Source organism: Watersipora subatra, chromosome 1 (assembly GCF_963576615.1).
Source record: "Watersipora subatra chromosome 1, tzWatSuba1.1, whole genome shotgun sequence".
Lineage (NCBI taxonomy): Eukaryota > Metazoa > Bryozoa > Gymnolaemata > Cheilostomatida > Watersiporidae > Watersipora > Watersipora subatra.
In genome coordinates this window covers 5747691-5763775 of record NC_088708.1, presented here as the reverse complement: position 1 = coordinate 5763775, position 16085 = coordinate 5747691, and the positions used below count along the sequence as shown (strand labels likewise).

Here is a 16085-nt window from a genome sequence, read left to right as displayed (position 1 = left end):
AATTACTGAAAAAAATCTCAACTTAGCAATAATTCAATTGATCTGAGAACAAGCATTGCTTTGACTTTTTACAGACTGGTGTATACAGCGCTACAAAATTGATATAAAACACTAAGGCTAAATGTCACCGATTGATTAGTCCTAGCAAATCAGTAATGAGTAGATAGCCTGTGAGTCCCTCAGATACTTAGCTGGCCCCAGCATTCTTCAGCAAGGAAGTTCGTGCAGCGACTAATAATTTGAAGGCTTCTTCAGTGCCAGGAGCCACACTTTTGTCTGGGTGAAGCAAGACGGCAAGTTTTCTGTATGCTTTGTTTATCTCTTCTCTGTAGAAGTAATAAGTGACATTGTTTCTGGTCTAATTTTAACAAGACTTGCTTTTTGGTACATACTGGCTTGGATTAGTTAGCTGTGTGTCTATGACGACATGAAAAATAGGTAGTATGTGTAGCGTATAACACTCGCTGACTTACTTGTTAGCACCATAATAGAGACCCATCTTTTCATAATCTGTTTGTCCTTGCTTTAACCGCTGAATTGTTTCCACTTGCTCTTTGGTGTAGCCGAGTTGCGTAGTTATTGGCGCTCGACGACCTCCATTACGCACCGCAGTAACTACAGACTCGAAGAGATTCTACCAAACAGAATATCCATAATGCAGAGTCCTAACTGAAGATAGTAGCGATGTGAAATAGTAAGCGCTGCAGACCAACTGACAAGACCACCAACATGGGCACTGATATGCATTCATTTCATGATAATGTTATCAAACCTGAAACATTTCTTGTACACCATCTCCATTGAATGCTGATGTTTCATAGAATAGAAAGCCATAGCTGTCTGCCCAAAGTTTACCCTCAGCCGGATCAACTACTTTTCGTTTGTCACTCTGTCATAACATTTAAAGGAAAAGTTAGCATTTGTCGCATATAACAACTTCATTCAATTGTTTTAAATTCAAGTGAGACTTGTGGTTGTCCAGAGCTATTACCTTGTTCGCGCAGACGCACACAACAATATTCTCCATTTCTCGTGCATTTTTTAGTTCACTTTTCATCTCATCTAGCCATTTCTCCAAGTTTTCAAATGATTTTTTGTTTCCAGAGTCGTACACTAAAAGCACACCCTGGGTGTCTGTGTAGAATTCATTCCTTACCTGTATTAATACTCATACTGTTAACTCAACATCTTGCAATATTAAGTCAACCAAATTAGACAATTAACATTTTACCATTAAAATCATTTTTGAATCCTCTTCAAGTGCTACATCTTACAGCAGCCATTGTTTGTCTTGAAGCTGGCAAAGTTCTATTCATAGTCTTAACCTTAGGTGTAAATAAATACAGTAAAACTCTTGTTTGACTTTGCCATTTAGTGTATTAAATGTTTGACTTGTTTGTGTTTATCTTTTGCTGAGTTTAAAAAAGTGAAAAAATGAGCGGTATTAATACTTGATCTAATGATTTATCTAGTAAAGTAGCTGTGCAGGATCAATTGCTTGAAACTAGATGTAAGATATGGTTGCCATAATCGTTTTGGTTTGTGAGACTGACTTACCTCGTAAAATATGGGATGCCCAGCCATATCGAAAATGTTTACTTTTAGCTCTGCTGATTTTTGATTCACCCTAAACAAAGCATAAATATAATTATTTGACTGTAATTAAACAACAACAGACTTACAACTGACAATTAAATTGGCCATTCTTTGATAATCAAACATGTAAGTGCAATTAACTTAGAGTAATAATACTAATCAAACTTGTTTCTGTTGTTGTAATTTGATGAAAGAATAACTTGGATTCAAAAATTGGTTACATACCTTGTGACTCCATAATCGATGCCAATAGTAGCCAAATATTTTCCAACAAATCTTTTTTCACAGTAGCGTTTTATAATACAACTCTGCAACAAGTTGTAGATTGCTAATTAATAAATTGAAGACAAATGGGCAAAGCACTGATTTGTAGCAGTATGTCAACTCAGCAGTCATTTTTGACTACCTCACTAATAATCAGCTAAGTTTATGTAATGTTTCATGCAAAACTACTCAATGAAACTTTATAAGCTTTAAAACATAAACTTCAGTTTTTTAAACATTCAAAATCTGGTTAAATGTTAATAAGCTTGAACTCCAATAATGTATTACAAAACTATATGTACTATATACAATAGTGCTTGTCTTAAATCACAAAGCAGTTTACTTTTCACTCTCATGTTAGCAACTAGTTTGTTTTCATTCAGTTATTATTTCATCACTTCTCAATGCCTTATTAGTGTTGCATTATGTATGACCTGCTGCTGCTTATAATATAGAAATAAGCCTACGAACGACTTTTTAATACGACAAAAAACCTTTCAATTAGTCATCTTAAACACTACCTTGCCAACTTCTGCATCTCCCATGCTAATGATCTTCAGCCGAATGGGTTTGTTGGGATCCATTTCATACGGTTGGCTGTGTCAAGATTAAACGTTTCGTGTTTATTAACCATGAACAAATGAAAAAAAAACGTAATTATATTTTGTTTGCCAGATTTATTCACAGTATAGAGTTGTGATAATAAACAGTTTTGGACAGCCTTAAAATGGCAACAACAGCAACAACCACCGATAAAGAACACTTTCGCAGATGCGTTTCCATTGAAACAAATCAACTATGTTATAAATCGATAAAACTTGAATCGCTTCAGAAGGCGAAAGCGCTTGAAGCACAACGCTACAACGGCAGTTTCTTGTTGATCGGAGTTGTCTTTTCGCTCAAAGTTATATGGTTCGCTTCAGCTCTAGGAATAGTAATAATTAATATGCTTTGCTGTTGAGTCTGATTACAAATTTAACAGATATCGAATTTGTAAGTTTTTGTACAGCTTTCAGCATGACTCAAATACGCCCTCTCACAAATTGTATTCTCTGTCTATATATTTCTACTATATATAATACAGTATATATACAATGATATACAGCCCCCAGTGGGGGCTGTATATCATTGATATACATGTATATAATGTATATATATATATGTAATTATATAGTAGAACTACATCGCTTTGTTTTATTATGCATTTTTTTTAAAGAATCATGCTACACGCAAATCTTTATGTTGAATCTTTTTTTTATTTCATTCTATTTGTGCATTTAAAAAGGTTTTGTGACCTGATTGATTAGTAGTGGTTCAGACACTAGTAAAAGTGTTAAGTTATAATTAATACAAATATTTATTACTAAACAGTACGTTTTAGTTTTTAAAAATCTATTACTTTACAAGCTAACAAATTTTTAAAATAATAATAAAACATTTGCTTTATAGCCAATAAAAATACATCCATCTGTCCAGCTGCTGGACATACATACAGCTGTCCATGTACTTTTGTCAAGTTATTTGCGTATCTGCCGGCATCAGATGATCAAAAAGAGGTGAACAACTCAAAATTGTGGAATTTTATAGGCATCTGAAATAGCCTGTGGCATGTTAGGTGTTTAGACTATAATGTATTGGATGTTGAAGAGTGGATCTATCAAATAAGAGCTCTGGCTTCGAACACGTCAATGACCAAAAAAGATAATGTTTTTGTGGGTTTTCTCATTTCGCTGTCTGGCATATGTACTTTTAGCATAATGATAGTCACCACTAGTCCCTCCTGTGGAGTATGCAGTGGTTGGTGCAGAAAATCCAGCTAATGAGTCAGTTTCCACTCATTAGCTGGATTTAGATTACTCATATGTTGGATTGCATATGTGATGTTAATAAAGTTCGTTGGCAGGCAACAATCTTCTGCCTTTGACTATCCAACCATATAACAGCTTATCAAAGTGGATCATTGCACCTCACCAGTATTTCAGAGGCTTTAATAGGTGAAAAGCTAAGGCTACAATATTTATTGTCAATCAATGTCAATAAACATAACAAAGAGCAAGTCATTGAGTGCAACTTGTTTCCCAGCTGATATTTTTGGATTTAAAAACTTAAGGCTTAAAAACTACCGGCATAGACTGCATCACAGATTGCAATTTTAAAAAATTACATGAGTAAATCTATTAATTCTCACAACTGAACTATTGCTAGCTAGATGTTAGTAAACTAAGTAGTTGATATTCACACGCTAGACTACCGAATAAAAACAATAAATTCAGGAATGGTATAGACTGGAACATATATTTTAAAACTGCAACTAAATGAAAAAGTGAGTAAGGCATTCTGGGGCCTTTGTAGAGATACTAGAGCCTCCTTAATGATGCTCATGCTCTGCTTTTTTGCTAAACTAGTTTCATGTAAATCTTATTGTTTAGACGGTTTGCAAGGACTCCATCACCTGGCTGTCACGCTTGCTCAAGAGTGGCCATTCAGTCTATTTCTTTATTTCCTTAGAACAGTCACAATGCGCTGCTATGATGGGTATTAATCTTTCCACATGGTAAATATCTATAATGTGCCAGCTAATTTATTTACCATGTGGAAAGATTAATACCCATCATAGCAGCGCATTGTGACTGTTCTAAGCTAACTTAAAACATTATTTTAAGTTAGCTAATAACACTAATAGCTAATAATTTTAGTTTTAATAACACTATTGCTGTTATGCTTTAATTTTTGTTTTAGATGGTGCCAATAAACTTATTAAAGTTAAAATATACAATATTGAAAAATAATATCAATAACACACAAACCCTTAGCATACTTTTTGAATCTTGCAGGTAAAATATTAGCTTACCTTCTATTGGTGCTAACAATATTTATTTGAAATAGAAGTCTGGGTTGAGTGATGAACATTCTTGTTTTTGAAAGATTTGAAATTATACAGAAATGGTAAGTTTCTAGAGTCAGACCTCTAATGACTTTGCTCACTCTTGGTTAGCACTTGTGATGTAAGAAACTTTTGATCACTTCGTGTTTAACAGCCACAATGTCTTATCATTTATTTTGAGCATTCTTAAACAGTATATTTGGTTTTTACAAACAATACTTTTGATGTTTGTGTAACCATTCTCTTAACATGAGATGTCCAGTAAGAATGGAAGTTGAAGAGCGCAAGAGTAAACAAGATTAATTGAGTAATGGAGAGTGCTAAAGAGGAATAAAATTTTTCCTTTGCCCAAGTCTCTGTGTTTTTAAACTTTAAATGTTTAAAAGCTTCCAATTTTTAAAACTTTTTGCCCACATGTGGGAAAAAAGCTTTAAAAATTTGATTAAATCAATCTACGAGTGGTGACTAAATTCCTATGAAATGCAGGCATCGTTCTGAATTTGCTCAAAATTAACAGGCATACTTAAAATGTAGGGTGATACTTGCAAAACTTTCAGCAAATATAGTGATATACAGGCTGTTGGTATATATCAACCAAATATCTATTTATGTCTGTAACTAAATTGATATTTGTAAAATAAATTGGAAATCTCTTATACATATTTGTGGAGGGGACAATTCCAAACCGGTTTGGAGGAGACAATCCCAATTATATTGAACGAGCAGACAGTATTACCATAATATGGTAATGCTGTCTCTAATTTTTTCTGTAGACATGTGTATATATTATATACACATTTTTAAAACTTTTTGCCCACATGTGGGAAAAAAGCTTTAAAAATTTGATTAAATCAATCTACGAGTGGTGACTAAATTCCTATGAAATGCAGGCATCGTTCTGAATTTGCTCTGAATATATTATATACACATGTCTACAGAAAATTTTTTAAAAAGGCTTTCTACAAGCTTCATTCATGAGTTTTGCGCAGTAGAGCACTAAATTTTAAAATGGCATACTGCCATGAGCTATCTAAAATTATTTAAAAATTATTTAAAAAGTAAAAAGTCAAAAATATAATACTGAATAGTTAAAGCAAAGAGGCTCACTAGGAACTACGAGAGAACATTGCAAAAGAGTTTTATTTATGTTGCCACTCCGAGCTGCCATGGCTGAATTATAAACATCTACATGTCATTTGTGAGCCCTCAGGCAAGCTTGTCCGTGTTGTTTTCTAAAACATTAGGTTGGAGTGATTAAAAGTGATATATTAGCAACGCAAGTTGATTGTTATTATAATAATAATTATTATACAATTAAACGTGGGCTTAAAGCTAGAGGCATGAACAATACAATACGCTTATATAGCTTTTATGCAGAGTAGTAACAAATCACAAACAATGTTGCACTGGAATAATAGTGTTGGTGACGACATACCGGAGACATACCTTTGAAGCCAATCAATAAAATAATTCTCATTTGAACTAGAAAAGAAAGGAACTCTGTTGCTATAGATGCTTCCGGCCTGTCACTATGAGACACACCACTATTGGCTGAGTTAAATAGTGAGTCTCTGACCAGGTTCTCTGTCGGCAAGTTTCACTAGCACAACCTCTACGCCACCTTGTCTTATATAGGTAGCACGATTAGCTTTAGTTTGAGTATTAAAACACTATAGATTTATAATAGTTTAGATACTCTTGGAATAGGTGATATCAACAATACAATATTGACTTTTTTAAAACTTCATGTGATTGTCCATGTGTTGGTTTCACGTAATAGTGAAGGCGGTTTTTACAAACGTGAACACAATATTAGACCAAACAAAGATCTATGGCATTTTGAAGGTATATGTCAAAAGGTTGAAGTTCTGTGATAATATAAAGCGTCCTTTGCAAGTAAATAGAATCATATATTATAAAAGTACATGTAGTAGTAATAATGAAACATACATGTGAGTAGTTTTGGAAGGTGTTTGAAATGCTGAAAAGACTAAATAGATGTTATAAATCTGTTAAAGCTAACAAAATGATTATTTGAAATCATCAGCTTTACCTGCTCCTATTACAATTTCCTTACTTACATTCCTGTTTTATTTCCTTTTCAACTATATTAATGGTGTCATGAATACACATGTGTACACAAGCAACAGCCAGAAGTTGGCATCTCTTTTATCTTCAAGCTGTATTTGCTCAAAAGCCCTTACCTACTCATGCATTGTTCTAGTTGGTCTGTCGCTAATGATGTTTCAACAACAAAGCTTTTCTGTTTGCTAACTCAATGAGGCAGCCAATAGAAACAGGCTGCTGTCAGTACGGCAGCAAACGCATTGCTCAGATGCTTGGATTTGTATTAGCAATCACCGAGTTGTAATTGGCTATTGAACTCTGTAAAATTCTAATAATTTAACAAAGCTCGCTATAGTATGCATGATTATAGTTAATTGTGTTTTCATGAAACTTACAGCTCATTTTCGCATAAGCCAAAGCAGACTATCGCCAAATCTTTGCATACTATAAAAAAGCTTCAAGCGTGTGAAGACAAGATGGCAACAAGATAGATAACCAGAAAGAGCTATGTTTGCGCCCGTTCGTACCGTTAGATCTAACTATCATGGATTACGGTTGCAACCTTTGCAAAAATCTACAGTAAATGTTCCGGTGCTTGACAAGAAAATCGACATAAACCCTGCTCTTCAACATGTCGACATCTCATCTCGAAAACTAAGGTAAGCTATCTTTTATATAAATATTTTAGTTCGTCAGCTACTCATATGGGGTTTAAGATATAAATGTGTTATATAAACTAGATATACATGTAGTGTTGATTAGCAACATTAATTAATGCTAGATGTAACTTGCGACATCTCAGACTGCTTCTCTAAAATCACTCTAATTAGGTTTGAAGTGTTTACTATTTCCTTAAACCTCTCAAATAGTACCGTAGTTAAGAATGGAAGTAGCAGGAGTTATTCTTTTTTAGACACTGTGGGACGTCCTTCTCGTATGAGACATTGTCAGCTAGATTTTCCATTTTTATGAAGTACATTACATTCAGAACAGCCAAAACTGGTAAAGTGTAATTTTGTGAATAAATGCAATATCTGCATTTTTGAACAATCCTCCATGCAGTGCAACGAACTCACTGCTTATGTCAAGGTTATTTCATTGACAAATTTTTTCACAATTAAGAAAATGGCTATTACATTAATAGCTTTAACAGTATTTAGCGCAAACTTATATCTTTATATATAAATCTGAGTGTCTGCCCATCTAGTTCTAGCGATAAAGTTTTAGTAACGAAAAATCCACTTCATGGAAAATTTGATCCCGAAACCTCCAGTTCTGGAACTGTCGAGCTTATACATTAGACTACGGCGTTCAATTGAGTATAACTTTCAAAAATCGTGAGAGATATTCATTACATTGGTTAAAATAGCGTAGCGATTACCAGTTGATCTTACTCTTACTGAATGCCCGGCATTGCACGGGTATTTAAAGCAGCTTATAAGTAGTTGCAGGTAACATAGTACAAAGGTAAAGTAGTAGGTAAAGTAATGTAATGTTTATAAGCTGTTTTTATTACTCACGCAACACAGTGCATTCATCTAGTTATTATATTAAGTTGGCTTCTCATACACACACCTTAAACTAACCCCAAAAAACGAAGCTCTGTGCTTGAACAATCCATATCGCTGTCACATTTGCCTGCCGCTCGCATGATCAGATCAACAGGTCTGTCAAGTTGTGGGCTATGTGGAGAGTAGCCAATGATTGAACAAAGTAAGAACCATAACAGAAGGTCTTGATACAAACATACAAAAACGCAATATCACATAAGTTTAGGCCTGGATTCAGTTATATCAAAGAGAAAAGGTGTGCGTCTCCTGTAATGTTTAAGCCAGCTCTTCTATTGACTGGTGTTCAAGTCAGATCTCATGCACAGAGTGTAAAGGTTATCTCACACCGAGACATAAAATAAAAATGTTGACTTTATGAACAAACAAGGTAATATGGTAACCTCATGAAGACAAGGTAAATCAGTGAGCCAACAACTCCACATGCTCGACAGATGCATGCCATAGAAGCTCTCCCACGAATAAAACTTGCTGAGTGATTAAGAGGGTAAAAGTGGCATTTTTCTAAAGTATATATACGTATATATCACATTATACACCAGACTAGTTGTATATTGTATATACCACCAGACTAGCTGATATCATAGGGCAACTCATTTCTCTGAGGTATTAAAACAGGTTTGCTATTGTCTACTTTCTGTCTGTTAATGTTAAAAGTTGTGTGTGTAATATCGGTACATGCTAGCATTTTTTCATATTGATTTCACTGGTTACGATAGTAAACTGCATTATAAAATGTTTAATTTTCAAGTTAAATTGCCTACAATTAACTGTTGATGATGTATCAATCAGCTGTGAGTCAAGCTCTGTCAACTGCACTCTGAAGCTCACGATAAAAGATATTGGCTTTGCTCAGCAGGCTGCATAAGCCACTGCTCGCTGTCACTATACGACAGCTCAACTCTTTTCTTTAATAATGCACCTTCAGGCAAATACAAAATTATATTTTGTCTATTTTGCGAGTATAGAGAAATTAAACATAACATGACACATGGCTTATGACCCATAGTGAAGGGCACAGGAAACGTGTCAGATAACATGCATCATGGTTGTTAGCTGTCTAGAAGCGCTCCTCTTCAACTATATCTCACTGATGTGTATCAGTAAGTGTGATGTAGACCTCTACTCTGATTCTATGAGACATCAACCTTGGTATAGCTGTTTTCCTACGAGTAGCATCTGCACAGTGACAAGCATTGCGGCTTCAACATTGAGAGCTAACCATGACATTGTATATAGTGGAGAGTGCTGCCTCTCTGCCATATCATATCAAGTAAAGGAATGCTGGACAGTAGCATGAGTCTAGTGCCTGTCAGCCTTACACTCTGATTTAAGTGCCTGAGAGTTTAGACAACAAAAACATAGATTTTCTTTCGCTGGTAGCTTATAAATAGCCACAGGAGATTTCAGAGTGTTGAGCTATTTACCTAGCAGTCACTCTATATGAATGGAGCTATTATTATGCACATTGTTGGGAAATTATATCAAATTTAAAAAAAAACCAATATTGACCTACAGCTTTATTTTACAGTGTGTTAATCTCCTAGAGACAGCATTTGATCATATATAAAAAGGTAGATGGAGAGTCAATTTATTGATATCTAAGTGCGCCTTGTATTTCCTGTTGTGCATGTCAGGTTTGGCATAGCCTAGGGTACTTATTCAACAACAGGACTTGCTCTTAGTCTATCAGTAATAAATGCTATGGTTGAGTTATAAGAAACATCAAGTACTTAAAAGACATCAATTCTGATGAACACTTTCGAAAAGGAACTGCTAGTTCTACTTTAATGCCTTTGCTTGCCCAATCTGTCGCCATTTTCTCTCATTTTTCTGCTCTTCACTAGAAATAAAAAGCTTAGATTGAGATAATCATGATATAAAATTATAGCGAAATTATTTTCCGAGTTTTAGTGCCCTCCGTACTTGATGTAACATTGTCATCAATGGTCATTCTCACGGATTGTAAATCTGCTTGCAGTGTTCGATAGAGAAATGACCTTTGCTGCACCCCAATTTAATCTTGCATGCCATTGGTTGAGGGCTAAGGCCTAAGTTGCTGACCTCATTTCATTGGATTAGAACTCAATTCTAAAAACTAGACTGGAGATGCCATTGCTTTGTGATTACGTATACCATATACATAATAATACAATGTGATGTTCATTATCAACCATCAACATCTGAAGTTGTCTGTACTCGTCATTCTCCTTGGTTTAAGGACACACTGCCGATACTAGTGATGACCTGGTGTGATTTAAAAGGAAATAAGGAATTATAGTTATTAATGTGTAGATTGTAATAATCACTTTTAATTAGATAAAAAAGCTTATCACAATGTCTTCTACTAATTGAGCCGAACATTTCATTCATTTCATCTAGTAACATCAACTTTATACTTTGCTCAAGCTGATTAAATTCACTATTAGATCAATAAATTAGATCAATATATTTCCTTTTCTGTTTTAATGCATTTTGGTGTCTATTGCGGTTAGTTGTAAAAAAAATTGACCCCACTACTCTCAGCCTTTTTCAATAGTGATAAACGTTTTGAGGCTTGCTGCCACTTGAGTGTTAAATTGCGAGGAAGTTTCATAAACTGGCGGCTTGGCACGGCAACACAGGGAGTCTCTAAGACCTTTTTATTCTCTGTTGATAAATAGACATGGTCTGAATAGGTTAATTCCGATGATCTTATGCATTGAATGGTTTAGCTGTAAAATATAACAGAGCTAGCCTAAAGGTATGTGCACTGAACTGCCGTCAATGAATAACATTCCTGCGACATAAACAACTAGTTGGCCTTCATAATACCGAAAAAAAAGTTTTACAAAACATTTGCTATTCATTAAGCATCTTTTGTAAATGAAGCTTGGGTGAACTCGCCACACAATTTGTCATGTATGGTCCGAGTAGATTGGCATGTATGGCCCGAGTAGATTGGCATGTGTGGCCCGAGTAGGTTGGCATGTATGGCCCGAGTAGGTTGGCATGTATGGCCCGAGTAGGTTGGCATGTATGGCCCGAGTAGGTTGGCTTATGAACTGGCTTGATAACCTTAAAGGTTGACTTGCAACAAAATTCACATTACAGTTATTTGAATCAAAAGATTCACCATGTCTTACTCTGTTGTGTTGTAGGTGCCAAATATGTGGAAATGTGATTACAAGCTCTTAAAAGCTCAAAAACGAAAAGCCGCCATAGATTGGAATCTCTTTATTTCTCTGACGTAGTCATTACAGTTTGGTTATTGTTTTGTCACATGGTGTTCTCACGTGAATTAAAAGGCCAATAAAAAGTTCAATATAAAACTTATCGTAGCACTAGTTTATGACAAACACTTTGGGTTTTACCGAAGACCCCGTATCAAGTTTTGTTTCGGTTTGGTCTAATCGGCAAGTCATAATATGATCATGTGACCCAATACTTCGCAAATAATTTCTGCAGCACTTTTCGATTATCACAAGTGAACAACAGGCTCGTCATGATTATCAGACAATGATATGTACTCCTTCGAGCTAAGGCTAAAAAATTAAACAAATTTTTACGGTAAGTTATAAGATATCACTGCTAAAAGTGACAGCATTACAAAGACGATAGAACAGACGTGTAAGAACAATACACATGGTTTTATTGAATGCGTGAAGTATATTTGTGAAAATATTTCGACGAATGAGGTTGCAAGAAAGTGTAAACAGAAACCATCCTGTAACAACTACGTCACATTTGAGCAGTTTTGGAATGCGAATCCAAACTACGGCGGTCTCGTGTGGCTGCGATTAACTGTTCGTTTTTTAGCTTTTAAGATCTTGTAATCACATTTCCACATATTTTGTACCTACAACGCAACAGAGTAAGACATCGTGAATCTTTTCATATCAAATAACTGTAATGTGAATTTTGTTGCAAGTCAACCTTTAAATTTTTAAATTACCTGCTGCATAAAAGCTGCACAGTTTTTATTAACTGATGAGCCTGAAGCTGTTTAATATACAGCAACGCTAATCAGGAAAGTTATAGTATTTCTGGGGCTGTTCATATGGGCGGGCCTTAAAGAAAGAGTGGCTAGGTCACCGACTTGTTAACCACACCTCTAGCTAAGCTGTTGTATAGAACAGCGGCAATTTGTAATTATCCCCCTTCAAAATGTTTGATTTTGCTATAACTGCTTTAATTTACTCGTTAAAATCATTTTATAGAAACATGTTAACAGTGTTATATATGTTAACAGTGTTAACAGATCTCCATTTTCTGTTCATATACTAAAGAATGTAGCTTCACACACACTTTTTCACTGGTTTCAAAGTCAGATTGGCTGGAGTCAAGTTTACTATTTGTTCTAACTGTTAGTCATACCAAGTTCACTACTGACAGGCACTCATGCTATAAGCTCAGAGTGAACCAATCAGCTCAGAGCTCTCATTCTAAAAGCTCAGAGTGAACCAATCCGCTCAGAGCTCTTTCTCTCTGTGAGGTTTATTAAATTAAGTATTGCCAATTTCTGAGTAAAAGTTTAGTGTCGAGGAGGTGATATGACCAATGAGCTACTACCAATGAGTAAAAGCTACCAATCATAGCAGACAAACTTTTCAAGTATAAATAGCCTTAGGTTTTGATCTCTATTACCAAATAGGCTTGGTCACTCATTTTGTATAAAATACAAAGAAATAATGTATATAAGGAAAATAAGGTAATGAGAAAATGTAAGGGGCCAATATAAGAAATAAAAATATAAAAACAATGTAGCTCCTTAATGAGCAGTAATGCGGTTTTAATCCTTAATGAAAGTCTACTGTAAAGCTCAATGATGAGAAATTCAAAATTAAAATGTCTGAAGTCTAATGATATATTTGTGCTTTATATTGCTCATGCTCTACGAATACAAATATTTAAAAAACCTATAACAGTGAAACATTGTTTTAAGAAATATTTTCTTAAAATTTAGCATAAAAATTTGAATTGACTTTACATATTTGTTAAATGTACTGCTGTACAACACTGGAAAATGGTGCTCCAAAAAGTGCTACTAATAGCATATGCATAAAACTAGTCTCCGATATTTCATTACAATTATTTTGCATTATCCATGATTGGGCTAAAAAAACAGTATGCACACCTGTCATACATGGGCAAGTTATTTAAAGTGATTTCTTGAGAATATCCTTTGGTGAAACAACATAAAGAAGCTTACTGTGTGTCGCAATATGTAAGCCAACTCATTAATATACATGTACATTAGATAGTGATATCATTCATGGCTGCTACGTAAGCAAGGGGGTTGTGAAATACCTGCTACGAATGCATGAAGTTGTTGCCAAGCACCTGCAACAACATTGCGTGTCTATTATAATCAGGGTATGCTAAATTTACATTGTACAAAACTGTCTTAGCTCATTGGGCATAGACACTGCCGCTCTTATTGATAATTACTCCCTGAAAAAATATAAAAATGACATAATGTTGCAGAGAAGAAAGAAGCGAGTGCACATGTTACAATGGCAGAGCTTGAAGTCTATTATTATCTCTGTTTGTATATAGCTATCAATCAAAAACTGCAGGTTTCATGTGAACAGTTCTGAGTAGACTTTGCAAGGGTAAGAGCTGAAGCTAAAAACAATTTAGGTTTTCGTTAACTCAGGGTTTCAGGAACTACACAATGCTTGAGTGAAAATGCTCTCTGCAGCTCGATTTCAGCAAGTACCATCACTACCCTTCATAAATAGCAACAGCAACTACGTTGGGGCTGGATCAGTATATAGCAGGTTAGTCACTTCTGCCTTGTTCTACATAAGGAATTACCTGTTTATGAGGTTTTCTAAGTTGTCTCCTTACAGATTGTTCTTTGCTCTTGAAAAGTAAGGAAAGTTTTGATCTACAAATTAAAGCCGTCTCTCAGGCTGCCATTAGCTCTTAATATAATTTGAATTTAGATGAGAAATGCTATGCTTGCCCTATGATTTGTTTCCTTCAAGAGAGTGTTCTTTGCTGTTATAATGCAAGCAAGCATGAACAACAATATGTCATCTTCAGGTCAAAGCAAAGCTTACGATGTTTTGACCTTTCTAACAAAGATAAGGCAGTTGTATGAAGACATGGTTTATATTTAAGACTTCACAAGAATAAAAGAAGGTTGTATAACATCCTAGAGTAGTGTTGGTAGCAGAGCCTACTAACAGAGAAGATGGTATGTGCCGGTGGTTACACATATTGAACTGTTTTAGGTGCGCTGGTACGCAGTAGAACACAGCTTAGCCTGAGTACACTGGGCTGACTAAAATTTCTTTTTTCGTGAGAATACGTCTTCATTTATTGACTATTAATAAAGTTTCTATTTGTATTACAAGTAATCCATAAGCTAACAAGATTTATGAAGTAATTGGTTCTAGCCAAGCATGTACCTGAGTGCATACAAACAAAATCTCCACACTGTACACCTATGGGACCGATTAACATCTAAGTCGACATACCGCGGCCGGTGCTCGCTTCAGCCAAAATGTTAAAACATGTCATCTACAATGATTAACTAAGGATGGTTTCTGTTGAAACATAATTAGATATTGCCTTCCCTTAGAATATGAGCGTCAAAAGCACAGAGCAAACAGCGTGGCCTGAAGATGGTAGACCTATGACCTAAAGCCTCAATGTACCAGCAGCTTCATGCCCTAAACCCAAATCTTGGAATAAATGCTTAAGTCTCATGTTTTACTCAATATGTTGTGACCAAATAGTTTACCTATTTACTCAGCGATGATATTTACTCCGCTATTTGGTAAAAAGGTATGGGTTGGTATTGTAAAAAATGGCAGAACCTCTGCTGATTTATACTGATATAAAGTGTGATACAAGAAATGACACCATGAAACAAGCTTATCTCTGGATGCACCTAATTCAAGCTGTTCACAAGATTAAGACAATCTTTGCAGTTGTCCCCTCAACTCTTTGTTTTTGCCTCCTGTCCTGTCCTTTGTAGTTATAATACACAATTGGGTGGTGATACTTTCTATTGAGCTAAATTGGTGGCCTAGAATTGTTAGCAAGAGTTATTTTAAGTAGAAATAATGTCATGGTTTATGCCCTTGGCCCTCGCTGCTACTCAATGAAAGCTTAAAACACTTTCATATTAGTCACGTTTGAAGCCAACTTTTATTACACTTTGAATTATGGTGAAAAAGGTGTTTAAGACTGCACAATGAGTCCATTGCTTGTACCAAATTTGCATTACAAACCAGGTTCATTATACTGAAACCTATAATAAAAATTTACTTCATACAGTTTATCCAGAGCATTCTTCGTTGTGGTCGACTATATATATATATATATATATATATATATATATATATATATATATATATATATATATATATATATATACTAGCTGTACTACCCAGCGTTGCCCAAGTACTGAAAAAGTCTTTGGACAGAAAATTGATTTGTGTTTAACACCACATAAAAACATTTGCCATTCTAACTTTCAAACTACAGATCATGAGAAAACTGTTTTATGTATTAGTTGAGATAAATTAAGAGAGAAAATAAAAACAACTAGGTTTACAACAAGGTTTATGAACTTTGTCAAACAACTGTAACTTTCAAACTTCATATCACGAGGAAAATGTTTTGTGAAGTTCAAATAAATGAAAATAATTAAAACAACTATAAAAGGGTTTAAATATAAATGTCAAATAATCAGCAAGTAATAGCTAAAT

At 34.8% G+C, this 16085-nt stretch overlaps 1 protein-coding gene across 1 annotated transcript; it reads right to left on the bottom strand.

The window, feature by feature from the left end:
* Positions 1-116: 116 nt before the first annotated feature.
* Positions 117-2622, bottom strand: LOC137386005 (dnaJ homolog subfamily C member 27-like). Its single transcript, XM_068072650.1, has 7 exons — positions 2382-2622; positions 1822-1904; positions 1558-1627; positions 992-1156; positions 773-889; positions 474-634; positions 117-326 (listed from the first exon to the last, which is right to left on the bottom strand). Exons 1-7 carry the CDS (start codon positions 2442-2444, stop codon positions 188-190), a joined length of 798 nt encoding a protein of 265 aa, XP_067928751.1. The 5' UTR covers positions 2445-2622; the 3' UTR covers positions 117-187.
* Positions 2623-16085: the final 13463 nt, after the last annotated feature.

Excerpts from the sequence above, each read along its gene's own strand:
- LOC137386005 (XM_068072650.1), bottom strand. The coding sequence starts at position 2,444 with ATGGATCCCAACAAACCCATTCGGCTGAAGATCATTAGCATGGGAGAT. Across the intron at positions 890-991 it reads TGTGCGTCTGCGCGAACAAG|AGTGACAAACGAAAAGTAGT; the intron begins GTAATAGCTCTG and ends ATGTTATGACAG. Across the intron at positions 635-772 it reads GTGTACAAGAAATGTTTCAG|AATCTCTTCGAGTCTGTAGT; the intron begins GTTTGATAACAT and ends TCTGTTTGGTAG.